General features: G+C 40.9%; 1 protein-coding gene across 1 annotated transcript in view; it reads left to right on the top strand.

Annotated features, from left to right (window-relative positions):
• The first annotated feature begins 358 nt into the window (after positions 1 to 358).
• GMDS (GDP-mannose 4,6-dehydratase) overlaps positions 359 to 26,643 on the top strand; it is a 409,498-nt gene continuing 383,213 nt past the window's right edge. Inside the window, exon 1 of the mRNA XM_005526455.3 lies at positions 359 to 612. Coding sequence (XP_005526512.1) covers positions 496 to 612 — 117 coding nt within the window. The 5' untranslated portion in view covers positions 359 to 495. The remainder of the gene's footprint in view (positions 613 to 26,643) is intronic.

Consider the following 26,643-nt stretch of genomic DNA (forward strand, 5'->3'; position numbering starts at 1 on the left):
AAGTCGGGCGGCCCCGCTCCTCCTCCTACCTCCTCGTCTTCCTCCTCCTAGTCTTCCTCCATTCTCCTCCTCCTCCTCCTCCTCCTCCGGCCACGCCCCGCCCCGCCCTCTCTCAGCCAATCACCGCTCCAGCTGTCGGCCCCGGCGCGTCTCCTGCCCCCTTAGGGCAGCGCCGGGGCTCCCGATTGGCTGCGGGGCCGAGCCGCGCGGCGGGAGCGGAGCCGGGCGCGGGGCGCGCTCCCCGGCCGCGCGGCGGGAGCGCGCCTGCGGGGGGCTGCACCTGCGGCCGCCGCGGGGCGGGGCGGGGCGGGAGCGCGGGCGGGCGGCGAGCGCGGAAATGCCGAGGCGGCGGCGGCCGGGGCAGGGCAGGTAACCCCGGGTGCCGGCAGGCATCCTCCCCTCCGTGCCCGCCCCCAGCGCCGGGAGCCTCGCCCCGGCGGCCGCGCCTCCGCCCCGGGATACCTCTGCACCTGGGACGCGCCCGCCGTCGGAAGGATGGCACAGCCCGCGGCGGAGGAGGCGTGTGGCTGCGCCGCCGCCGCCGCACCGGGAGACGACGGCGAGGAGATGAACGGCAGGAAGGTGGCTCTGATCACCGGCATCACCGGGCAGGTATCGGCGGGGGCTCCCCTCGTTTACGTGCCCTGCCGGCGGCGGAGGGAGAGGGAGAGGGGACGGGAAAGACTCGCCCCGAGGTGCCCGCGGGCAGCCGTGACTGGGGCCGGGCGTGGGAGAGGGGCGGCGGAGGGCTCGGCGTGGGTCTGCCCGGCGCCCTCGCTGCCGGGCCCCGGGACACATCCCCGCGGGTGCGTTCCCAGCCCGGTGCCCGCTTCCCTTCACCGTTGGTGCCGCCAGTTCCGCGCCGGGCTGGAGCTCCCTCTGACAGCCCCCGGCTGGCTCAGAGGCGGACAGACCACATCGTGGGCAGGGCTTGTCTGCCCCGGGGGTCTGTAATGTTCTTCAGATGGTGTGAACGAGATGGGGTGCAGTGCTTTTATGTCTCGTGTCTGGACTGTCTTGTAGTAGCCTGTACCAGGAATTCTTGAGAAATCAGCTAAACCTGTACGCAGATGAGGTGTTGAAGTGAGCATCGCTGAGAAAGGAGCCGCACCTAGGAGAAACAGTACAAGGAGCCGGTGTTGGGACTCTTCATCCTGATGGCATGCAGTGGGGAACGTACCAGTGCAGGTGTGAGGCAGCCAGAGTTGGTTGTGACCTGAGCAGGCTTGTCACTCAGAAGGGGTGTTTGTCGCTTGTCACTGTGACACACTGGGCAGCCATGCATTTACAGTCAGTAACTGCTTTATACTGAAACCTGAATGGATGACAAAAGTGTTTTCCCAGGCCGCTCGTTTTGTATTCGTGTACGTTCAGTGCAGTCTCCAATTTTTTTGGCTATATTACTCATAGGGATAATGATGCTCTCAGAGTCCTGCTGCTTTGAGCAGAAGGTGCAGGAGAAAGATGGCATGGAAAGAGAAAGAAATCAGAGTTTCCCTTGGAGCAACTTCTGCATGATGAAAAAAGTTATGATGGTGGTGAGTTTTAACCTGGTGAGGTGTGCAGGAGGGTTGATGTGTGCAGTTTGTGGCTTGTGCTGCTAACCTTCCAGTAGGCAGCTGGGATAGTTGGTTGGACTGTTTGTGCAAACAGAGATCTGCGTTGGTCTGTCTTTGCTGGCAAGTGGGTGCTAAATGAAAAGTTGTCCTGGACATGCTTACTCATAATGGAAGAACATCTTATTTGCAATGTAGATACCTCCCACTACCTGGAAAAATTTGCTCTCCTTTCACATTGCTTATCTCCAGGAACATGCTTGTACTGAAGGAGCTCTGCTTGGAGGGTGTATCTCCTGTGATTGGTATAATTTGTTAAGTAAGTAATGTATAGTAGCCATTAAGGCTCATTTTGAAATCCCAGTGGAACAGCATTTTTTCTTTATGGCTTGCATTTAGTCAGTGGTGGCTTCATACATGGAAGAACTTCTTCCCCTTCAACTGTGACTTGTCCTGGTATGTTTGTAGATCCACTGCAAGGTGCTGGTGTGGATTGTTGAGAAGTCCATGAGCACTGTTAAAAAGTACATGTCACAACAAACATGTTGCTCTTTTACTCTGGGACTGTCAATGCTGTCTCTCTTTTTATTTTATAGTGGAAGAACCAGTGGGTTCTTTGTGAGGGAGTAAATCCAGAGACTAGCTTTTCATCTGCTATCTGAGAGAGCCTGGACTGTGCTTTGAACATTCACCTGCTGCTTGTGTTTCATCTCATTATGGCTGGTCTTGTGTGTTCCTGCCACACTTTCTGGTCCATGCTCTTCCCATGGATTAGCAGTTGTCTGCCATAGCAGGCTGAGGAGAACCCTTCAAGTGGGTGTCAGACAAGGACATGTAGCTATGTCTGAAAAGAGGAAAAACTAATCTCTTTGTACTAACACTTTTGCTTGATGTTTGTTTCTAGCAAGAGCACAGTCAGAGCTTTCCCAAGGACTCCTTTGGTGCTGTGTGAAAAGTCATCCAGGTTGTTGGCAGAAGTACGTTTTTCTTCATCAAAGATAGTAAGTTAGAGGCCTGTAGCTACAACACCATGATTCTTCCAGTACTGTGTTCTCTATATTACTTTGTCTGTTTTCAAAGTAGTTCTTCCTTCTTAGCTTAACTTTTGACAGTCATATTACTTATCATTAGAACACGTGGAGAACCAGAGCTAGGGAAGGCCTCTCTTGGGGCTGTGAAGTTCTCCATAATTTTGATATCTGCCACCAGGATTCCTGGTCCATCTATGTTTTTAGATGAATTTTAAAGGAAGTCACTATACTACTTGTTCCTTACCCTTCTTTGAAGAGGCCTTACCAAGAAATAGGAGACTTGGATTTTGTTTACCATGTGGGAATGGCAGACTTGCATCTCCCTGACCCTGAAGAAGCAGTGCAAGGTGTTTTTAAACTTAGTTACCATGTGTAAAATGTACAAATATGCTGAAGTGGAATCTAGAGCTCAAGTTTTGTCTTTCCCAGGCAATTATTTTAACCACTGGTCTAAAGAGTATTGGTCTGTTTCACATTCTTCCTTTAACTGGTGCTCTTTCAAGGTGCGAGATTAAAGGCTTGAATCTCTTCAGACTGAAGCTTGTGTAGAACAGAATTGGGTGGTAAACTCCCCTTGCTTAAACTGTGCCTTTCTGCTACATCAAAAAGTGAGCTGGCACAGTTGTATTCTATAAGGAACCTACTTTTGTTTGTGTGTGGCTACTGTCCTCTGAGAGTGCTTGCTGAAGTAATGCCCTGTAGGGCCTGGCACAGATAATTATTGAGCTGGATGTGGACCACAACAGTTTTGGACAATTATGGGGTAGGCCTTTTGTTGTTAGAGTACTCTTGGGCCAAGTGGGGTGCTGCTTGAACTGTAGCAGCCCTTCCTGAGTTGAGATGATGCCACAGCAAGTGTACTTAATCATAGTGTTGAAATCAGACAACTCATTACTTTCCAGAATTTCTGTGTAACCATGAACATGTGGAATGTTCATCTTTTCCACTGACAAAAGTTGGGGTTTTCTTTCTAGGATGGAGAAAGAGTTGAGCTCAGATAGTTATACTTTGATAACAGAGCAATTGACTGACGATGAAGCTTTTAACTGAAGCATAGCATAGAGATATGGCACAACTGAAACTTCTGATTAAGGGATTTTTAATGGGGTTCATGAGACTTTACAGCTTGCCAGAGAAAGATGGGCTGTCTGCACAAGTTCTTCTGTTTAGTGAGAGACTGGAGGCACATGCCATTTGCCAGCTTAACTGCACCAGTAAATGAAGTCAGTTCTGACTTGCTTTTCCTCTAGATAGAAGACATTTAGAGGACAGGTATCTGCAAGGGTGAATGTGTTACTGATAGGAAGGTAAGTTTGACCTTTGGCCAAATAACAGGAGGAGTTTGCTGTATGCATGGTGAAGCCACAAAGGAGAGCAAATTTCATGATGGTATAATCAGGACTTAAGTGGTATTCTGGCTCCAAGGGCCAAACCTTAGTTTCTGTTAAATCAAAGCAGATGTATCAACCTCTAAAAATTCTGCATTTGGAGTTATGGTGAAATCAGTATCATTCTACCACTTGCATTGCAGATAAGACACTAAGCGTGTAGGCAGTGATGTTATAAACTCCTTTTGCAATATTGAGATTTCTCTTATCTTTCTAACACCATAGCAGTGGGATGAACCACATTTCAGTGTTTTGCTAAAATGACTTTGAGTGAAGCAGTTGCTGTGGTTAGATGAATGAAACATTTCTGAAATGTCACATAGGTATTGGTCTGCTGGCAGACTACTTGTGACTAATGCATAGCACTTTTTTTTTCATTTAAAGAGAAGTATTTTAAATTAAATAGTCCTGTTGCATGTGTTTAAATGAAGATGCTTTTTAAAAGAATCTCAAACAGCTTGAATATGACTCTTAATTTAAGAGTATTTTCACAATGCAAAATAAACATGCTGGACTTTTCAAACCTTGGTAATTCGAAGAGTTACTCTGTAAAAATGGTAGTTTTGAATTAAATACCAGTAGTATTAACATAATTGTAGGTATGCAAACATGGTTTGTTGCTTATATCAGGAAGCTGCTAAAGGAGTACATTTTAAAAGCATTGTTTTCTAGACCTTGTGGCTAAGTATCTGTTAAAATTCCATTTAAATTTCTGTCCAGAATTTCTGATTGCACTGCAGTCAGTCAGATTTTTTCTTATACTGATACTCGTAGAAGTATTTAGATATTTGACTTCTCGGAGAATTACCAAGAAATAATCTGTCTGAGCCTAACTATGTTGATGTTTCTACTTTTCCCACTTGTCCCTTGGATTATGAGCAGCAAATAATATTTATTTGCATCTGGTGCTTTTTTTAGGAGAGACAGTAAGATAGTCAGCAGGCACTTCAAAGCTCAGTTTTGTGTGAAGCAATGCATTAGAGCTCAGTGTCAGTATATGTCCTGAGGCTACTGCTAACTGTAGATGAAGGGAGCACTTGAGTCTCTGCCTTGTGAAAGTTCTTACAGCAGCAATACTAGCCCCAGCCTCTGCTCCTTTGCCTGAAGTTCTGTCAAATACTTAGTCAAATACAAATACTCTGTCAAATACAAAGTTCTTAGCAAAACTTAAGACAGCAGCCTCAGAACTTTCAACCAAGCCTGGAGAGAGCCTAAAGTGTGGGGTCTGCCTTTGTCTTTTGTATCAGAAGTTCAGTTGCTTACAGCCTTTGCTATTCCTCTGACACACCAAACCCCTATACATGTGCGCTGCAAGTTTCATGCCACAGTTACAGTTCATAGTTTGAGAAAGGTTAACTGTATCAAGAGAGGGGGGAAAAAAGATACTGAGAAATCAAGATTTGCTGTTGTAAACTGAAGTCGAGTTGTTTGGTTTGGTTGTTTTTCTTTTAAATTTGGCTGTTGAGATGAAACTGAGCAAGACAGACTCAGTGGGGCAAAGTACAGTAATAACAGAACATGAGTCATTACTTAGTATTAAAAAAAAAAACCTGAAATGAATAGCTGGTTTCAAGTCATATACTATTAAACTCTTTGATACGCTGTGGCTAAAATAAAATAAATGTTACTTGGAGAAGAGTTGTAGAGGAAACAGTTAAACAATGTTTTTGAAAGCTTCTTTCAGTATTGTGATCAAATGGTGAGGTGGGAATCTGTGTCACTGGAGAATGTGTATATACCTGAAAAACAGATGTAGAGAAACATTATATCCTGTTGTACCAGAGACAGGATGTTGGTTTGCCAGAAGAAGGATAAAATTGAAGAGATTGGTTTCTTGCATTGAAATAGGAGGATAATCTTTGCTGAAACTGGCTAAAGGTAAATATTAGCATTGCTGTCTTCTCATTAAAACAAATAGTCTTGGTTTCTGAGTAAAGCTAAATATTAGTATTGCTGCCTGCTCATTTAAACAAATATTGTCTTGGTTGGCTCTTGGGAGCCAAGTACTCTATTTCAGTTTCTGTCTCTAAGTAGCGAGAGTTGTCTTGAACGAGGATTTCATGTGCATTTGAACATCCTTATCATAGTTTGGGGATGCAGAGATGTAGGAGCACTGAATTTGGCCACAAACTTAAATGCAAGAATCTACTTTTAAACTTGTGAGGGTAAACTTATTTTGGGGTGGTTTTTATTGGATTGTTTTGTTTTAAACGATGAGGCTGTTGAGCACTGGAAGAAACTGCCTATAGAAGTTGAGTGTCTGTCACTGGAGGTACCCAAGTCAAACTGGACACGGCCCTAAGCAACCTGCAGTAGTTGACCCTGTCTTCAGCAAGGATCTTGAACTACACAGAAGTCCCTTTCAATATAAGGTTGTATGATATCATAACCATGTCATAGGCTTGGAAGTGGAATAGCTGCAGTTTATGACAAGATAGCATAACAGGCTTGTTGAAAATAATTTGCAGTAAATGAATAGTGGCTCTGGTATGAAATATGCTCTGGTATTTTTCCTTTACAGGATATAAATAAGAAGTGCTGCTATTGATTGTCATCCAAAACTCTTGAGAAAAAGGTATTTTACTCAGTATAAAACAGTATAACAAATACTAAAATGGGGCACTAGAATATTTTCTGAAAACAGAGATCCTATTTATACAAAGATGCCTGAATTTTGACTGCCTTCACTCCCTTTTGGAAAGAGGAGGGCTATTAGGTTGACAAATTCAACTTCTGCATTAATAACCGTCTGTAAATGAATGATTGAATTGTGTATTCAATTTACTCTTCCATGTGGCTTTATGTTCTACACCAGTATGTGCAGATTGACAGGGCTTTTGTTGTCTTCTAGACCTGGGAGATCTGGACTTTGGTTGCTCTCTGTGCCTGCCTGGGGGAGCCCATCTGTATTCCATTGCCTTTCAGAATAATGCAGTTAGTAACATAAGTTACCTAGAAGATATTCACAATAAAAAGTATTGCTGATACAGGTTTAGTTCACATGTGCCTTGATGTATTATGTTCCCTTTTTTTTCCCACCTTTGTGCAGCTTTGCTTAGTGTTTGTCACTGCCAGTGAAGTCTGTTCTTTAGTTGTATACTGGAGAGGAAAGTTCTGGTAGCAGAACTCAGCAGGCTTTCAGTTCGAGGACCAGTGCAGGCAGTCTTGATTCCTTGTGTTTGAACATGATGTTTGCAGGATGTGGATCAAAAAACATTGAGAACAGTGAATGAATCATAACATGTATACTGTTGTGTGTACCTGTTGTGAACACATAAAATACTGAAAATATTCCTGGAAAAAGAATGTGATGAAGTTCATGTTAATGGTGCTGAGTTAGGAAACAAATCTACACGTGGTAACCAAATAGGGTTTGGGAAGATGGCTTCCTCCAGGCAATATTTCTCATGACATTTTCTGATGCTGTAGTTAGAGGGCTATTTGCCACTACTGCCTGGACTGACAGTACAGGAGAGCAGAATATCCCATTGCCAGCAGCACGCAGCTTGTTTAATCTTTAATTGTTTTGGGATTTTTAAATTTAATTAAGACTGAGGACTGCTGGCATAGACAGAACGTGTATTTCTTTATTCCCTAAAGTTTTAAAGAGCTGAAGCCTCCTCTTCTCTGTGTACCTGCTGCCAATCCAATCTGAATATAGAACTCTTGTAAAAATATTTTCCCTGTGATTTGATCTTCTACCACTAAATTTTGGTCTTTTTTTCCCCCCTCTGATTATCTCTTTCAGGTCCTTTTGTCTGTTCATCTTTCTGCACAAGGGAGTCGATTTCTTAGAAAATAGATAGCTATGCAGAAGGGCAAGGAAAAATGGAGTACTTGAACCTGCTGATGGCCTATGTGAGAAACACATCAAAAACTACCGCTGTGATCCCTATAAGTAATAAATAAAAGGTTGAATAAAAGGCTTTTCAGTGCAGTTGTGATACTGGTGTTCATCCTAGTGGTGCTTCCTGTTGCTCACACCTTGTATTTGAGGACTACCAAGGCTGGATTTCGTTGCACTTACCTTTGCTTTCATTCAGTCTGGGATGCAGGAAGTACTTTCTTTCTTTTGGCAATTCCTAGCAACCTTATCCCAACTTCTTCAGGCTTCTGGGTCTGGAGTAGAGTCCTGATTAAGTGACTTCTTACAAGCTTGTCATCTCAGTTTCTCCTACACTGTCACAGCACAACTGAGGCTTATTTTGGAAAGCACGACTTCCTTGAAGAACTGGGTGGATGACGGCACAAGAGCAAGGCGGCAGCGTGGTTGATGTCCAGCTTCCTGTTTCACAGGTGTATGTTCTCTCTTGCTCTAAATCTCTTCTTGCTTCTTTGGTTGCTTTTTAGCCAAGTGAGCAAAATAAAAAGATTTTCTTTCTCTTTAATATTTTTGTCACCTTTTGCCTCTTTCATATGAATCCACTGATTGTTTTTTCAGAACCTCTGCTAAGGAATTCTTTTGGGTCATATGTATGTGATCTGGGGGTTGCAGATATAAATCCAAAACTTTAATTTAAGTAAAACTATAGAAGGTGAGGTGAGAGTGGAATTCTCTCCAGTTTCCTGTTCATATTACTGGAAAATCCTTATGGCTTGTGCCTTTTGAGGGTGTTCACAGGCTTTACAACCTAAATCCACAATGAAGCTTTTGTAAAGGCTGCCAAACAAATTGATCTGAACTGGCTTATCTTTTGTCACCTGTGCTTTTCACATGTGTTAAGCAACTGAACTTCCTCATATGCCACTTGAATGTTGTAACAATTTTAATTTAGTCACAAATACACACAAATCAATATACCCTAGGCAGGCTTCCTTCTTCAGGAGTATTTCTTGTTAAAGTCACATTCTTTGTTTTTTTGGGTTTTTTTTATTAATGGGAAACATGAATTTTTTCTTGTAACTGTCATCTGACAGTAAGCTAATTAAGTCTAAAAACACATCCATTGACTTTGATATGGTTGCAGTTAGTTCAGGGATAAGTGCCATTGAAGGATATTATATACTGTGTATCCTGAGACAACTCTATTTTGATGAATAACTGTACATTTGCATTGTGCAGTCAAAGTTACTTGTGATATTGTCAGCTACTTCATTACGATTCTCTGCTAAGCACACTGGTCCAACAGGTATGTCAGCTGCAAAGATGTGCTTGCCTTGGACGTGGAATGCCATAGATCTTGGCCTTTTGCAAGGGGTATCCAAGCAGATAAACCAGCATGTGCTGCATTTGCCAGGCTGGAACCCCTTTGAAATAATAGAAAAAAATATGTTTGTTATAGAAAAATCTGCCTAACCACTAAATGTAGCAAGACAGTCAAATTTTAGGAAATGTTTCTGCAGGGCTTTGTTTCAGCTGTCATTTGACCAATTTACTGTTGCTTGGAAATTCTTCTCAAAGGAGAATTCCTACAGCCTGTGTGGTGAATTCTAATTCAGAAGGAAAAAATTATACCATATTAAGTGTCTAGTGCAGTGCTTTTGCTGTAATGAGAAGATGCCTTGTTTCTGCTGCATACCTGTCACCTGCACAGCTATTAAAGACTTGATTATGCCTCAGGTAAATGGTAACTGTTTCTGTATAATCAGAGGCAGTTTAAGATAGCGTGTCACCATACTGCAAAGGAAGGCTTAAACCACCCAACCCGCAGTTTAGAAAACGGTAGACAGTTCTTTTATGTGTATCCTAGGATGTCTGAACCTGTGCCAGAAGTACCTTGAAGACATTTACCACTTTATAAATGGAAATAAGCTTTTCCCAAGGCTTATAGATTGCTATATATGTCTTGCAGAAAACAAAACCCAAAGTCAAGAAGGAAATACTTTGAATGCTTCTATACATACTTCATTTTTTTTTTCCTTTTTTTCCCTGAGTTTTATATTTCTAGTTTGATCTGCAGTCCCTTCTGTCTGTTACTCTAAGTCTTACTGTAAACTTCTGATGGTGCTATTCTGGCACTGGGTAGCAATATCTGACTATTTAGGTTGCTATTTGTCAAATTACAGGCATCCTGTCAGGAGCATGATTATTTTATTTATATTTTTTTCCGCTAGCATTTGCTTGGTCCATGAGGAATCTCTTCAGATGCATTAGCAAAGGGTGGCTTCATTAGTGATACTGTTGATGACCCATAACTTCCTCTTAATTGAGATTTCTGTGTTGAAAGGATAAGAAACAGACACTGTATCTTTGGCTGCTTATTGTTATCCTTGCTTTTTTTAGCAGTGATATCCTCTCTAAGAGCATAAACATTACTGTGGAGCAGGTTTGGTTTTGAAAGCTAAAATTTCTGGCTATACTGTCTGGATTTCATACAACTAAATAATTGTGGTTTTGATGTCAGTGTAATTCTTTCCATGATTACACAGTAATAGTCTGTCAGTGTATCCTGCCAAAATTTAGCATGCCGTTTGCCTCTGAAGTTAAATACTATTAAAATACTACAAAATAAACTGTACAAAAGGCATGCAGAACTCTTCAAGCCTGCATGCAAATTACTGTACTCTTCCATCTTTTAGTTTCTCTTTGAGGCCTCTCTGCTCCATGGGAATGCTTAAAAAGGTACAGCTGAGCAGCTTTGCTGTGGTGCTGATTTGACTGTTACTGGTCAAGCATGGCTCTGCTGAAGCCCAAGCCTGGCCTGTGTGAGCAGACCTTTACAGCCTCTTTGCTAAAAAGTGGTTTTGTTCCCCTCAGTGTTTGCAGTCATACTGGAAGCTGTTCCAGAATCTCACTGGTCTTTGAAAAGCAGTGGGAACTCTGTGGTTGTAGATCTGCAGGCTCAGTAAAATATATAATTTTATTTTTGAGTGCAAAATAAAGTTGGAGAATTACTCTGGTATGTGAAGGCAAGGAAGTTACAAAAACTAAGGGTTAAACTTTGCTTTATGCCCTTGCAAGTCCATTTTAGGAAAACAGTCATACTTGTAGCTGATCAGAGACTGAAAGAGTTGTAACTGCGTGGATTTGCTTCATATGTTTAATTTCTTGTGGTCACCTGATATATATTAAATGTTTCTGTGTTCTTATTGCAGCACTTTATAGTTGAATATATAGTGTAACTGTTTAAGTCCTTTTTCTTCATTTTAAAGTGACGACTTTTTACTAATTTGAGAGATTTTCATTACTCAAGAATAAAATAAGAATCTTAAGACTGACTGTGTCTCCAATATTGCACTTACTGTATCTTCATTGGTATCATCCTTGTGTTTTCATACTCTACTATTTATGCGGGATCACTGTTTAGTAATTTTATAGAACCCATCTTTGTAGAAATGCATTACTATGCTGCTATTTTTGATTTGTGAAGTCTTGACAGAATTTCAAATAATTTCATTGCCTGTAGCTTTACTTGTTTAAACATTAGGAGAGATCAGATTTTTCCTCAAATTGAAGAGCAGCTCAAATGGGGAAATACTGATTGCTAATTCCTTTTAGAGTGCAATTCAACTTCAATGCAAACTCTAAGTTTTCATTATATTCAAGGGTCTCACATCTGTCTGATATCTTGACCAGTTAAAGACAAGTGCAACACAGACATGGCAAATTGAAAGCAAATTCAAGACTACAGAAATTCCCTAATGATGCCATGGTTTTGATTTTGATAAACTGAGAGAACTGTACAATGGCAGTTTAAGTTATTTTTAGAAGACATTGAAGGTGTGTAAAGTAGAAAATAAGAGTGTGCACATGCATTTGTAATACATTAACTGATGGAGAAGCTGTGTAACAAGTACTTGCAGAGGTGATCATACAGTTTACTCTTGACACTGGTTGTGTAGGCTGGGTTTCTCAGAATTACTTTGTGTGACTTCAAAATGTGACAGTAGACTTCCACTAATTAGTTGAATCTAATTCATTTCCCTTATACAAGCAGGTGTTGCTTGTGATGGATTCTGTCATCTCAGCTGGGACGCTTCTTGCTTGACCATTTCAACACCTGAGAACATTGTCTAGGCAGCTGTTTCAGTGAGTGAGAGCCCAGGCTTGTTTAAGCAAGTGCAGGTGCCTACTTCGGCTTATAGCCACTTCAGTTCACAGCACCTAGCTTCCCTATCTGCTCTGCTGAGTGTGAAAGTGCTTAGGGTGGCTATCTGATGTGACTTACACTTTTATTGTCCTGAGTAGCACCTCATCTTGCAATGAGGAAGCATTTATTTTATCAAAGCACTTTACAGGATAAACAAAGGTGATATAATTTGGTTACTAGAATTGTTTCTTGTAGTAAAAAAAAGCATATTGTGCAGTAAATATGTTTATACCCAACTAAGGATATGGGGACTGGGTACTTCTACAGGTACTGTAAACTTGCTGCTTTAGAGTTGATCTGAAGAGGTACAGTGCTCCCAAGTCCCTGCTTGCCTCCTGAGCGTCATCTGCACAGCCTCTGTGTTTCTGATCCTCTTTCTGTTTTGAGGGACTGACCAGTGTGTTTCATTTTTCAGTTTGCCTGGCCTCAGTAATGCCTTATGTTGCTTTCACGTGAGTAGCGTGACTTAGATGTTAAGCTAAGTTTCCAGGCAGAAATGGAGTGGTTTTGCTTCTAAAAATTTTGGAGAGTTGGTTATCGGTTCATGGAGACTGTGGTATTTTGGTGTATAGGTGATTGTCCAACTTCCCCTTGTAAAACCTCCCTGTATTTTCTTACAAATGTTGGCAGCTGCTGTATTGTCTCTCTGCTCTGAAGGGCAGGATAAGGCCCATTCATAGTGCTGGATGGTAAAAAAATTGAAACAAAGAAAATTGACACTGTTCAAAAACCAATTAAGAGCGATTCTTTTGAGGGAAGTTAAAAGCTCACATTCCTAGTGAGGGTGTGTGATCTTGTGAGCCATGCAATAAGCTGAGTGAAATGTCCCCAGTTTCATCCAGATCAGTTCTTGACATTTCAGTGCTGGTGGTTTGGAAGATTTTTTTTTTCCTAATTGCTTTCACTAAGAAATAATTTGATGCTATGAGAGTGGAATTTGCTAATTATTTAACTTTGTGGGTGTGTGTGCAGCTTTCTCTCTCATATGTTTGGGACTGAGGGAAAGATGGAGTGTTTATAAATCAACAGAATTTGTCAGATGTATTGCTTTTAAGTGTTTCTAGTTCCACATGTTCTTCTGATTGTCTCAATAAGGAGGCTTTGTTTTAATGTGGGATAAAGAGAAAAAAAATGTAAGAAAGGCCAGGATGAAAAACTTTGTTTCTATCTTCACAGCAGGACTGTATTGCCTTTGTCATTTTGGTTGTGGAGGAAACATAGCTCATAGTTTGTATATGAGTGTGTGTGGGAATCAGACTGTTAAAATTCAGTGTTTACTTAAATTATCTTACTATTGCAACTAAGACACATTACTGCTTTTCCAAAATGAGGCAGTCAAGGGTGTTAGCCTTCTAAGCTAATCTGTAATGTTTCTTGTAATTTTAACTTAATATCAAAATAGAATAAGATTCAGGGTGCTGGCAGTGCCTGAAGAATCTAAGCACATTGTGAAGAAGTTCTTTTGGGTTGTGATCTCATTCTGTTTGGCGTTTGACTCTGTTTTTTGCTGAAAAGAAGATGCTATTTTATTGCAGGACCTTGAGTAATACATCCCCTAACATGTGTTTGAAGTACTGTGTTTTTCCTGCTTGTTTGGGTCAGATATGAGTCTTGTGTTAGCCGAAGTGGGGCTTTTAATTTTGTGCATGCACAGGGCTAATCATTGCTTATTTGGTAATGGATTTCTTGCTTGAAGACTCTCAAATGGTGCCTTTTGAAACATAAATCTATTAATGCTGTTCTGTGTTTAAGCAAAAGGTGGCCAAGTTACGAAGATCTATAGCTATGAAATGTGCATTAGCAGGCAATTTCTTTGGAATACCTTTAATTCTTGAAGAATGTATGCCAAAACAGAACATCACACATTCTTATTTCTCTGTTTCTTGTGCTCTACCAAGTTTCTGTCTTGCAGTATTTATCAAACTGTCTTCCAAGGTGTAGTCCTGTTTGGCACTGATTAGTTCCCAAAACAATTTGCAGATTCTGGATCTCACTATTTGAAGATCATGTATTAAAACATAGATGACTCTTGCATTTCACCCAGTGAAAGCAGAAACTACACTCCTGTGGATAGCAGTGAAATAAGCTTGCCTCTGCTGAAGGCCGTTTTTACAGCTGGGTGTTAAAGTCATGAAAACCAAACTGCTGACACAGATTTAATCACAGGGCCACAAGTAGCACTTCTTTGTTTTTGTGTGGCAGTTTCATTGGTACTATTAACAGCTGGTTCCTTACAGGTGTTCGTGTATAATAACACTTATAAGACAACACTTGGTGAGTTTTCAAATGAATCACGTTAATTCCAGGATTAATTTTTGAATAGAGACCTTTTGACTCTTTTTCCTTTTGAGGCTTTTGGTCATAAAAATCCATATGTTGAAAATGTTCATTACTTTTAATTTTTCAAGTGCGGCCCTGTGTTTGGGGGAAAAGCAGGAAGAAACTGGCTTGCCTGTGATAGTGACAGCCCCACTTTATCTGATGTTGTCAGTCTTGGAAGAAACATGGATCTGTTTTACTGCTCTGCCCTTGCTGCTGGGTGGGCAGGACAGTGTAGGAGGTGTAGCTGCAGCATTGCTCTCTTTGAGGAAATACCAGGTATGGCAAAACTGTGAAGAAAAGCTGGTAGGCTTCTGTTTCAGACCCCAGTTGAGGGAAACTGTGTGTACTACTAAAGTCTTTCCCCTGTTCTTGTTGGATGTACATAAGGATGTCTTGTGCTTTTAGCAGAGCAGATGATGGAAGACAGTTCCCCTTGCAGGGCTTTCTGTTTCTTCCATTTGGGTCTGGTGTGTGTGGTGGGGATGGGAGGACATGGAGTGACTGTGTACAGAACAGCTGGAACAGCTTAGGTGGCTGTAGTCACTCTTCAGACAGCCTGGAGAAACACCCTTCATGGAGTGAACTGTAAAAGCTGTTGTTCCCTCGTACGGTTATCATTGAGCCTCGTTTTAAAGCCGCTGAGGGCTGGCACGCTGCCTCTACCAGGTAGTGCCAGTGCATGCAATAATACACCAGGACATAATTATCTTGACCTCTGGAGAAACTGAACTGAGAGTAATTTGTTTCAGAAATGAGCAATTTTCTGCATGTGGCTCCTGGCATCTATAAAGCAAACAAGTCAGTGTTCAGCTCCAGTTACAACCTCTCTGGGACTGCTGTTGAAACATGGCTAGCAGACGTGGTGTGGTACTGATACACTTCTTTCTTCCTGACCTCTACCTGAGCTTGTTGACATTTGGAAAATGCATATGTGTAATTGATAATGCAATTGTAATTGATAGGTATTTCAAAATTATATCAGATACTGTAGTATGCATGCATATATATGCATGTATGTAGTATGCATGCAGTATAGGTGCACCTTTGAACAGTTTAGGTAGTGAAGAACTTGATCTGGATTTAGCTGGAAGTTCTTAGTTGGTTTTTAAGAGGTTTTATAGGAGTAATGGCTTAATTAGTAAGGAGACCAGCCTTACAGAACTAACACTCCTAACACTGCTATCTTGTTAATACATTTAGTCACACTTAGTTTGTTAGTTATGAGGTAAAAGGCTGACTAATTCAGTGGAAATGTTGAGGAGGTGGGGGGGAACTAGAGACTGAGGAGAAGTTCTAAAGGTAGAGGTTTCTGGTTCTCCTACCTCTAGTTTTGGTTGTTTCAATGGTCTGTCAGCATTGCTGCTGTCACAAGCCCAACTAAATTAAATCCTCAGCTCATGAGAGGTGGTTTTGCATCATCTCTGTCTAGTGTAGTGGTTTAGATTTGCCAATTTGAGTTTCCCAGCCAACGCACCAAATGTGGTGGGTTTTAGTGTTGGCTAAACCACCAGCGCACTTACTCATTTCTTGCTGTGAGGTATGGATTAGGAGAAAGGCAAAACAGGCTTAAAACTTAAAAGGTATAAAGAAGCTTTATTAACAGGACTACAAGAATAAGAAGCATTGGAATAAAATTTCCAGAACACCTTTCCTCCCTCTGCCCAACTTTTTCCTTTCCCAACTGACCACGCAGAGGCAAAACCAGGGATGTTAAAGCAGTACCAACTATACAATAGTCTTTCATCAGTTCTTGTAGGGAGAGCAGTTTTCTCTTGTCATGCCATGGAGACTTTTACACAAGAAACAGCTTTTTCTCATGGCTTTTCATTTCCATGAATAGCAGCCACCTGGGCAAAAAGTTCTGCATTGTGAAATTTCTCCCATTTTTACAGCCCTCCTAGGGCTGTGGCCATGGGCCATGAACTCATAGAGTGTTATTTTAAGGATGAGTTGTTCAAAGGCAAAGGATCTCTTCATCTGTCTCTGTGATCACTTCTGAGAACAGAGGTTTTCTTCTTCTTTCCTTGGGGGCAAAGGGTCTTCATCAGCTCCCATTTCTCTCTCTCTCTGTTCAAGCTTCCCATGGGATCACAGCTACTCCAACATCTGCTTGGCTTCATCAATGGTACCTCTGCTCAGATGTACAGTTTGAATACTTCATCTCCCCATACTCTCTCATGACTTAAAGGAGATATTTCAGTATATAATTGTCCATCTCCATGGTACTACCAAAAGAATATTTCAGCCCCATTAGGGCATCTCCTCATTCTCTTTCCATCTGAAGCTTGGCTCTTCTTTGCTGACCTTGGTGTTTTCATGTTGTCGTTTTATGTGTTGTCACTTCCTTTTCTCTCCCTGGAGAGACGAACAAGGACTGCAGGTCTCATCTGTGTAGTGAAAGGTCAATATCTCACCCAGTGCCACAGCAGTCACGGTGTTGGATTTCAGGCTGCTCTGGGTGCCTCTCTCAACCCGGGAGCCGCTGGGAGAGGTGGATGGTCCTGGCTCGGCCTGGAGCCGTCAGTGCAGGCCGGGGCAGGGTTTAGTGTTGGTGAGATGTCAGCAGCCATGGTCCAGCCCAGCTTGGGGCCAGGGTCCCACAGCCTCCATCCCCACAGCCTCCATCCCCTCCCGGGAGCCGCTGGGGTCCGGCCCGGCCTCCCCCAGGCCTGCACAGGCTGCGGGGTAACAGGGCCGGCCCCACCAGAGCTCAGCTACCTTCTGAGGCCAGAAGCAAAGAGAAAGAGTTCCTGGCCTTGTGGTTTTTAAAATGTGGAATTCACAGAGGCACATCTAATTTCTAAATGGTGCAAAATGTTGTCAGTTCTCAGAACTAGCCAGATATTGGCCTGTCCTAGGCACAGAGGAAACTCCCAACAGCTTCTCTTAAAGAAATCACTTCTGTGGGTGTTTTTTTTTCTTCTTCCCCAAATGTCAATCAATGTGAAAGCACCACAGGCAGGAAATGGAAGATTATGTGTTCAGTGCTGAAGATAGCTAGTAAACTCAGAGCTAGGAAAAGATGAGGACTCCTAAAATGTGCTCCAGCTGAAAACCTTTCAGGGCTTTCTGTTTGGTGTTCAGCTGTAGGTGACCTTGGTTAGCTGCACAGGTGTACTGACTGCTGGGAAAACAGCAGGAATGTGTAGCTGGCAGTGGGAATGGAGGATAAAGGTAGGATGGCCCCTTTCAGTGGAAGCATGCAATAGTAAAACTGTGTGTTGTTCATGAACAAAAATAGTATTTTTCAAGAAAGCTTGTTTACGGGTTTAAATAAGTGAATTGCTCTAAATGTTTGCAGTATACTGTGGATAAACTTGATATTCCTGAAGTAGTGGTTAAAGGTGAAACATGACAAACTGCCTTAAGGTAAACATTGCTGCTCTGCATCAGCAGTTCTGGGCTGGTGTCATTAAATTATTACTTGATTCCATGGTTGCTTTGTTACCATGATTTGATCATCATTCTCAGTACCCCAGCTGTACCTGGCAGTATTTAGTATTCCACTTTTAAGCCATTTCTTGTGAATTCCTCATGACAAAGAGTGAATGCTGATGGCTGAGCTTTGTAGTGAGTGTTTTAGTAAGCGATGAGTCTTTGTATAGACAGAAGGTGCTTTGTGTCACTTCCTTAACCACTTTCAAGAAGAGCTGCTGTTCAGGACAGCTGTGAGAGGACCTTGTTGGGTGTCCAGACCTCTTGAGAGTGGAGTTTGAAGTGGAGTCAGTCAGGTCCATGCTCTTTCCTCCTTCACTGGAAACTCTTATGGACAAACTCTTAAGTTTGAGATGGGCACGGAAACTTTTGTCACTTTTCTTTGCGGTGGGAAAATAAACTTAGTGTGTGTGAAGAATCAAGGTGAGAAATTGTTGTCATCAATGGGGAGGGCCTAATGGCATACGGAAAAGAAGAAAATCCCAAATCTGCATGCAGAGCACTGTTGGGAACTGGACTGGGGCACTGTTTCCCTTCTTTTCCTGCCAGGGATAGGAGGCTTGTGACCCAGAATCCCATAATGGCTGTTCTCCATTTGTTAAAGTTTATTTCATGTTGGTGTGAAAATTAGCAGAGAGTACTCTCCATTTTTCTATCTTGATTTTTTTTTTTTTTTTAATTTTCCCTGCAGCATGATGCAGCACAGATACTCAATGGAGTTAGGTTCTTGTTCCTTGTACGACTGATGATGTTCTCCCCCTTCCCCACCTGCACGCAGGGCTGTGCTGTAGAGGCACAGTAAAAGTTTTCTGCCTGAGGATGGAGACAGTGGGTCTGGCTGGGCTGCCTTGAAAAGGAAGATGAGCTCTTTATGTGAAGGAGATATCAAACAGGAAGGTTTTATTAATAAGGGGGATAATCAAGTAATAACTCAATTACTTTCTTGGTACTTTGTATCCAATAAAGCCCCATACCTTTCCTAGTCTTTGAGAGGATGCGCTATACACAAGCTTGGTCATAACAGTCCTTATGTTTTTCAGGCTGCCTTATGTTTTTTTATGACTTGGAAGAAATCAGGAGAAAAACAAAAGAAATCAAGCCTAGAGTCACTATCTTTGCTTTGTTCATTCCTTGGTTTGAAAGCAGGCTTTTAAAGAGTGGCTGCACACCTTAGTCTGGCTGAAGACAATGCCTGGATAAGTTCACTTCCCAACACGCTGCAAATGCATGGCTGTACTTGCAGGAAATATCTGGTCATGCCTAAAACTGAACTTTTTATCACAAGTGAAAGGTTGTATTTTTAAGCAGCAAGAAATGTTGTCTCTCCAGTATATAATCTTTTTCCCCCTTTTTCCTCAGATCTTTTCTCTCACAGTGACTTTTCTGATTTGGACCTTATCTGTTTTGTATGGAAATTAGCTGCCCACCTCCTGTGCTGTTAGGATTTGGTTATTAGGGAACCCGTTGCTAGAAGAACTGTCATCAAGCAGCTGTAGCTGCCACCATTTCCTCCCCCCCTTCCCAAGCAATCGCAGAAGCTGATGGCTAATTTTACAGCTGATGTCAGCCCTTCAGCTTTCCAAGTTGAGTGGGAAGGGAGGAAAACTCCTCAATGGGCAGTCTTCTCTCCAGATATGAAGTTGTGAAGAACGTGTCTTTCTAGACAGAGTTCTACTGTGTCACAGCTGGAGTGCTATGCAGTGATGTAGTGCTGGGCAACCAGCATAGCAATTAATGATATTTCTATCTGCCCTACTCTGAGACATGTGAAATTGCCAGTTTATTCCCAGACTTGACTTTTTTGCATGCTTAAAAAAGACACAAAGTTAGCCAAAAACAATTTGATTCTTTTCTATTAACGATTTAGCGTGTCCAGATGTGCAGAGATTTACATACTTCTTCCATCCATGAGGAGCTGTGGGACTATTGCATCAGGAAGTGATAAGGTTTCTGTTCCAGCAGAAAATTGTACTTATCTTCTGGAAAGAGCATTTCAAGTCATTTGCTGAATATTACCTACTGAAAACTTTATATGTATCTTGTTCATCTGTATACAAAATAGGTTGTTGCAGAAGGAATGCATTACTTGGATGCATTACTTTGTCATAGTGGCAGCCTTTTTAAAAAAGTTTTGGACTTTGATGAAGAATGGAAATTTTTCTGATTTTTTTTGGCAAAAAGTATATTTGCTGTGGTTGTTGTAAAAAATACATGTTATAAAGATTCAAGCTATGTTGTCTTGACAAAGAGAAAACTTAATTTCATTCTTTTCTAAAAAAGAAGGAAATTAAGTAGGATGAAATCCTTGTCTTCTTACATATGCTTGGATGATTTTCTGTTTTGTTATGTGTTCAATTACTTCGTGTTTTACAGCACTGGCATTTGGATTTTCAGATTCCTCATGTGAACTGAGCTACTTTCCTGTTCCTCCTCAGTGAGGAGGGTTTGCTTATGGATCACTGGCATGGAAACTGAGAGCGGGAATTATTATATAATATTGTATTATATTGTATTATATAATTTGGAAGGTCTAAAAGGAACTGCTGGAATGTGTGTGTTGTTTGTTGAGAGGGGTTAATGCTTAGTTACTGCTTTGGTGTATTCTATTTGTTAAATACAGTTTTGCTAAATCTAAATCAACTTGAATTACTGATAACTGAATTAATGCTTCAGGGGAGAAAGAAGTGGTTAACACAGATTATATTTGGCAACACAATGTAGTGTTGATGCAGAGCATTGGGGGTCTTCTTCAGGGTTCTGCTACCACCATGACTGGGGAGTTTAGTAGCACTATTTCCTAGAAACTTCTTCCTGTCATATCACTGTCCCATTTTGCCTTCTGTGTTTCTTGCTGGGCTTTTACAGAGGATCCTAAAATTTCCTACACTGACTGTCTGTTTCATAACATGTCAATCCAAGTGAACCAACTATGAGAAAATGGTGTGAGGAAGACAGGATGTTTTGCACTTGTGCATAATCTTTGTACCACTTTAGGGTGAAGTGAGTGATTTGGAGTCTCAAGGTCTTTATTAGGACATGAGATTTTGTCTCTGATTTGGCTGTATTCATAAACTCTTACAAAAATCTGTTCGTGCAGACAAATAGGGACTTTGTGGTCTTGTCAGACTCCTGAAAAGGCTTTCTGTCCATATTGACTTCTATTGTGTTCCAGTCCTTTTTCTTCTGTGAGAGTCAGCATCCTTGTGGGTCTATGAAGTATTTTCTGGACTATCAGAGCTAATGCTTGACAGAATTTCTCTCCCTCACTAAGCTATGATGAGACTGGGAAACAGAAGTGAAATCTAAGAGCATCTCTTCTGGTTTTTGATGTTCTTGGTAGTTAGGGTCAGAAGGCAGAACTGTGCTGTAATCTAAATGAGGGCTGTTATTGCATTAGGGGTCATTGGTTGGAGACAGAAATGACACAAATTCCCAAGAGTCCTCAAGAAACAGCATGTTTTATTGTTCAGAACCTTCTTATATAGTGCGTTCAAAACTCCTGGGTCTAGACAACTGATTGCTCAAGGTTTTAGCATCACCCAGGTCTTTGGATATGTCTGCTTTCTGGATTAAACATGATTAGCTGAGGTCTCTGCTTGGATTTGAATCCAACCCATCCCTGCCCCATCCAGGGACTTGTTTTACTTCTAAGCTCGTTGAGTTTAGGGGTCTGATATGGCCAAATTTATTTGGCAGCAATAGGCTAGCTGCAACTGTGACAAGCTGTTAGAAGCCTGTCACATGTGGTATACATAGAGTGAGCTATCAACATGATGTAGAAGAGAAATGGGGAGTGGTAGTTTTGAAATAAAAGTAGAAAGCAGAAGCAGAAGTCATCTGCTGAAGTGGATGGTTAGAGCCCCACCAAGGATCTAGTTAACCAAGAGGCTGGGCAAAGAGGTTGGTTCTGGATGTTGGCTAAGTCGAGGTGGCAGTCAGAGAGCAAGGGCAGAGGACAGCTGTCATGAGGACCAGTGCAGCTGAGTTGGCAGAGCAGTGAAACAAGGAAGAATTCAATGACCCTTTTTGTGGTGCTAGTGAAACCTGTAAAGTATGTGGAGAAGCAAAAGCAACTTTTCGTCTTTTAGAGGAAATTAACTGCAGGATGCTGATTCTGGTATCAAAAGAGTAGAGTTTTGTTGCAATTTGTATTCTACAGTATAAGGACACCATGTTAGTTATTAGTTTGAAAACAAGCCTCTCATGTTCTGTGTGGCTTGTCTCCACATCTGTGTGGAGATGGGTATGTAGGTCTCTATCAAATTAATAGCCTATGTGTTTAAATTCATCCTTTAAAAATCTTTGATATGCTGTGACTGACTGATGCTCTGTTTTGATTGAAGTTTAAAATGGAGCAGCATTCTTTACATCAAGAAATTGCCTGGAATAGGCTGTTTATATGACTTCTTGGTTTCTCAATAACAGCTTTGTGACAATTTTTTTTTATTGTTAGAAAACAATTACTTATTGCTATTTCTGAACTAGTTAAAAAATGAAACAAATGTTGTTTACCACAGTTCCAAGCATAAAGGCTCCACAAGTACCACATGTGCTACAGTGATAACCTTCCTTCAGTTCTGTATAGAAGTATTATGCCAAATGCAGTCTTTGTGCTGTAGTACAATGACTGACATCTTGTGTGTTGGGGTTCTTTTCAGTTTTGAACATAAATAGGTTGGAAATATTTGATTTCTTTGAATTGTAATAAATGGGTATTCTTTCTGAGTATCTTCTCTTGATACCTTCAGATTCTGAGAATGCGAAGTCACTGATTCTTACATATTGTAAACATGGGGGATAGCAAAAGTCTCCAGTACTGATGTAATTAAATCTGGAAGTAACTCTTAAAATGCTTGATAAATAGAAAAAGTGAGTACCCATTTATTAACTATGTAAAGCAACTTGTACATAATTATCAGAAGACAAAAAAATATTCTATGCAAAATAAGGTATCTACAAAGTACTTTATGCTGCTGCTTATGTGGAATGTTAGCCAGATTCAGTCCTCTAATCACTGTCTACCCTTTTCATTAGTGAGAGAGGAAAAGGTGTGGAAGAACCAAGTGAGAAGTAGGGCCTGAAGCAGCCAGGAGTGCTTTCACAGTAGAGGCCACTGTATTTAGTGCTAGTGTTGGATGAGGAGCTGAGAAAAGGCCCTTTGGAAACAAATGTGAGAGGAGTAGGACAGTGCAATTCCTTTTCTCTGTCTCCAAAATTTGTGGAACCTCTTTTCCAGCAGTCTCAAACTAAGGTGCGCTTCTTCCTCCATAAGGTGGAGGTTGAATCTAGCTGAGGCTTTCTCCCTCAGCTTGCCTGTCTTCACTCTCATCCTCTCACCATTGAGGGAGGTATTAAATTCAGCTAGGTCCATGCACTTTATTCTTTCCCTCATCTTTTGAGAAAAGAAATTGTAGCCTTTGTGCTTCCTTGGAGAGCCTTGATCAGCAAGACAGTCCCGGTTTGGGGGCAGTGATCTACTGAGTCTTTCTCCCTTGCATGTTGTCTTCTGGTATCTGTTTCCAGTGAGGTTGTAGCATGTGGTGTTTGGGCTGCAACTACAATGTTTTGCTCTAGAGCACTGTGGTAAGACAAATGCCCCTGTCTGGAAACTTACCCTGCCAGAAGTGGATGGAGCTGTGTTGCTCTGAGTACTGGGCCAATGTCAAGTGGGAGGATGGAGGGAGCCTGTAGGGATCAACCTCAATGAAATGTGAGGTATGGACTTGTCTTCACGCACAAATATGCCCAGCTTTCAGTTACATCTTAGTAACAAAACAAAAAACTTACTTTTTTAGGTTAAAATTAACATTTAGGGTGGCCATCGCTTATTTCACTGTAACTGTGCAGATGGAGATGGGGATTTGAACCCCTCTCAACAATCACTGCAAGCTGACATATGTGAAATAGAGAACTCAAGCTAATCAAAAAGGTGTCAGTCAAAAATGATCTTGTTTTAAATGAGCACAGATTTTAGCCACACAAATACTTGAGGGCTCTGGGCTGCTACAGGCATTTCTAATCTAAATGAAATGAGGTGTGTGTACAGGTGTCTAATCAGTTTTGATACTGTTCAGAAACTTCTCGTAGATTTATTATGTTGAACCAAGTGACTGCAATATGTTGAGTGTGAGTTAGACTTTGTGTAACCACAGAAAATGCCTTTGCTCTAAATCTTGATTCTCAGTTTAAGATTGAGATTGAAAACTCTCCACTGAACTAATAAACCTGAACAACTTTTTCATAGGAAATGATCTCAGTGCTTTAATTGTAATTAAGATGACATCTTTAATACCAAAACTTGTGCACATGTTAAAGTTACTGATTATTTTTCACTTTAAGTAGGAGTCAGAATTCTAGCTATTTAGATTTATAGCAAGTCTTTTTTTTTTTTTTTTTTTTGTGGTGAGGGAGCTTCTTAATTCAGATCTTAAGTGAGTCTTACACACATGGTATATATTGAGTGAGCTATGTATTACTGCTCCTTCAACAATGCTCCATTTTCCCCATGAATCAAAAGCCAATAACTGGAGGAATCTTCTTAATGAACTGTGTGAAAACTCAGTTAAGTTAAAAAGGAAGAAGAAGACTATTAAAGAGAAAATATTACAAAGTGTTTACTTTTTTTTTTTAATAGTAGCAATGTCTTTAGGCTAATGGAAAACTAGCTGTTTTCAGTTTCTTTCCAGTTTGAAAAGCTAATAGTTTGCAAAATCAGTGAAGTATGTTCCTGTTAGCATGGTTACTTGCACCAGAGTTGCATGTGGTGCTTGAAGTACAAGAGCTCTTAGCAGAAGAGCTTCATCTGCAGTAAGGATGATCCCTGGTCTTCCTTGACTTTCTTTAAAGTTCTTTGAACTTCGTGGAACTGATGTCTTTGTTTTTTCTTTGCCCTTCTTTTACATCAGATTATCTTCATTCCTCTCTGCCTTTCTTTACTTCCATTCTTCACTTTGTTTCTCACCCTTCTTTGCCCATTTTTTGCCCTTCTTTATCTTCTCTGCTGCTCTTCTTCCCTGCTCTTTTCTGCCTTTTTTTGCATATTGAGAGAATCAGGAGCGTGGGTTGTTTGAGGTTTTGTGGGCTTTTTTTTTTTTTTTTTTTTGCTTAACAAAGAAAGAATTCTGGGTTTATTAAAAACAAACAAAAAACTTTTAACCTTCTCTGGTGGACTTTTTTCCAGCTGTTGCTGAAACTGGTGTGCCCCTGGCTCATTAGGCTGTGCAGCTGAGGCTGCTGCACTCACCGGAAAGCAGGACATTTATGATTGAGTTCCTGTTATTGACTGGCTCTAGAGAAAAATGCCAAATTCCATCAGACAATACAGTGGGCCCACTGTGGGAGACTTTTGTGAATGCAGTTGTGATGCTTTTTCAGAATGCAATTTTTATTTCTATTTAATTTTATTTTTAGGGTTATTTTCTCAACAGTTTTTTTTTTCCAGTTTCTTAAGAAAAGTTTTGCAAGCAATTCAGAAAATTACCAACTTTGTCCAATGTGTAGACGGGCCTGAATAATGTGGCACATGAAAAGCATTTGCAAAGCTTTCTGGAACTATATTTTGAATATGTCAACTCTCATTCTTTTTTATTCACTGAAGAGGTGTGTGTCTGATGAGTGGTTCTTTGTTGCTTGGGCTTGGTTTTGGTAATATTGATGCACTTGTAAAAAGGGCAGTGTGCAGTATAATCAAAACAGAGTGTAAAAGTGAAATACATTTGCTGCAGGTTTGTGACATTAATTCACTTGCCACAGTTTATAAGAATGATTTAAACACTTAAGGATGGGAAAAACCACATTTATATTAACTGTAAAGATAAAATCTGTGGCTTTTCAGAAAGTGTTGAAGGCTTCCTTCACTCAAATACTTGCTCATCGTGCACAAAGCATTTAATTTGTCTTTGAGCACTACTTTGAAATCCCATAGAGCTGGAATTGTTCCTGAGTGAACTAAAATATTCATTCAAAGCTTTTCCATGTGAGAAAAATTTATAGTTGTGGTGAAGTAGGAATCTTATTATGGGCAGCAGTGTCTCAGTTAATGGACATGCTTTCTTCCAAGTATAAATGCCAACAGGTTCTTCTGTGCTGTCTGTACCTTACTTTCCCCTTATCTACCCAGGGGTTATTTGGGAGATAAATTGGAATATCTGTTCCTTAAAATTGGGAGTGCCAGGGGTCCTTGGTTTTTAAGTCAGTTAATTATTCTTGTTGGCTTTTGATGGTATTTCTATGTACTTCACTCCTTATATATATAATATATATATATTTCACAAATGAAAATTATTTCATTTTCAAAGCCTACACATTATGAAACATGCTGAATATTAAATATAGGTTAAACATATTGGTACCTTTTGTATTCCCTTAACCAGGAGAATGTTACTCCTTTTGAAATATATATATACATATATATAGTTTTATTTATTCTTCTTAGCATTATGAATTAATAGTCTTTTGCTTGTGTACTGCATGGGAATATTTTCCTGTGGCTGGGGTCAACCTGTACTCAGTTAAACTGACTGAAGCACCAGGAGTTTGAAACCTTTCTACTTAAAGCAGTTATAACTCTCTTGGGGGGAGAGGAGTGAAGATGGGATTTTCAGCTTGGGAGCTGGGCTGCAACCAAAAACAGCAGAAAGGGAAGGTACCGCCCATCAGGCAATCATCAGTGGTTTTAAATGAGATAAGCAGAGTCTTCTTTCATGGCTTGTTTCCTTTCTCTGCACCTTTTAAAGATGTTCAGAGTGGAACCTTTCCTGCCATCAAGTGCAAGATTATCTCTAGTTATGTTTTATAGATTACAAAGTTTATTTTTCTTCCGGATTTTCTATTTAGAGTTGCTTTCAGCTTTGCTGTTATTCAATTTTACAAGTGGAATAAA

Source organism: Pseudopodoces humilis, chromosome 1 (genome assembly GCF_049639895.1).
Source record: "Pseudopodoces humilis isolate 2021_Gansu_Grassland_sample_001 chromosome 1, ASM4963989v1, whole genome shotgun sequence".
Taxonomy (NCBI): domain Eukaryota; kingdom Metazoa; phylum Chordata; class Aves; order Passeriformes; family Paridae; genus Pseudopodoces; species Pseudopodoces humilis.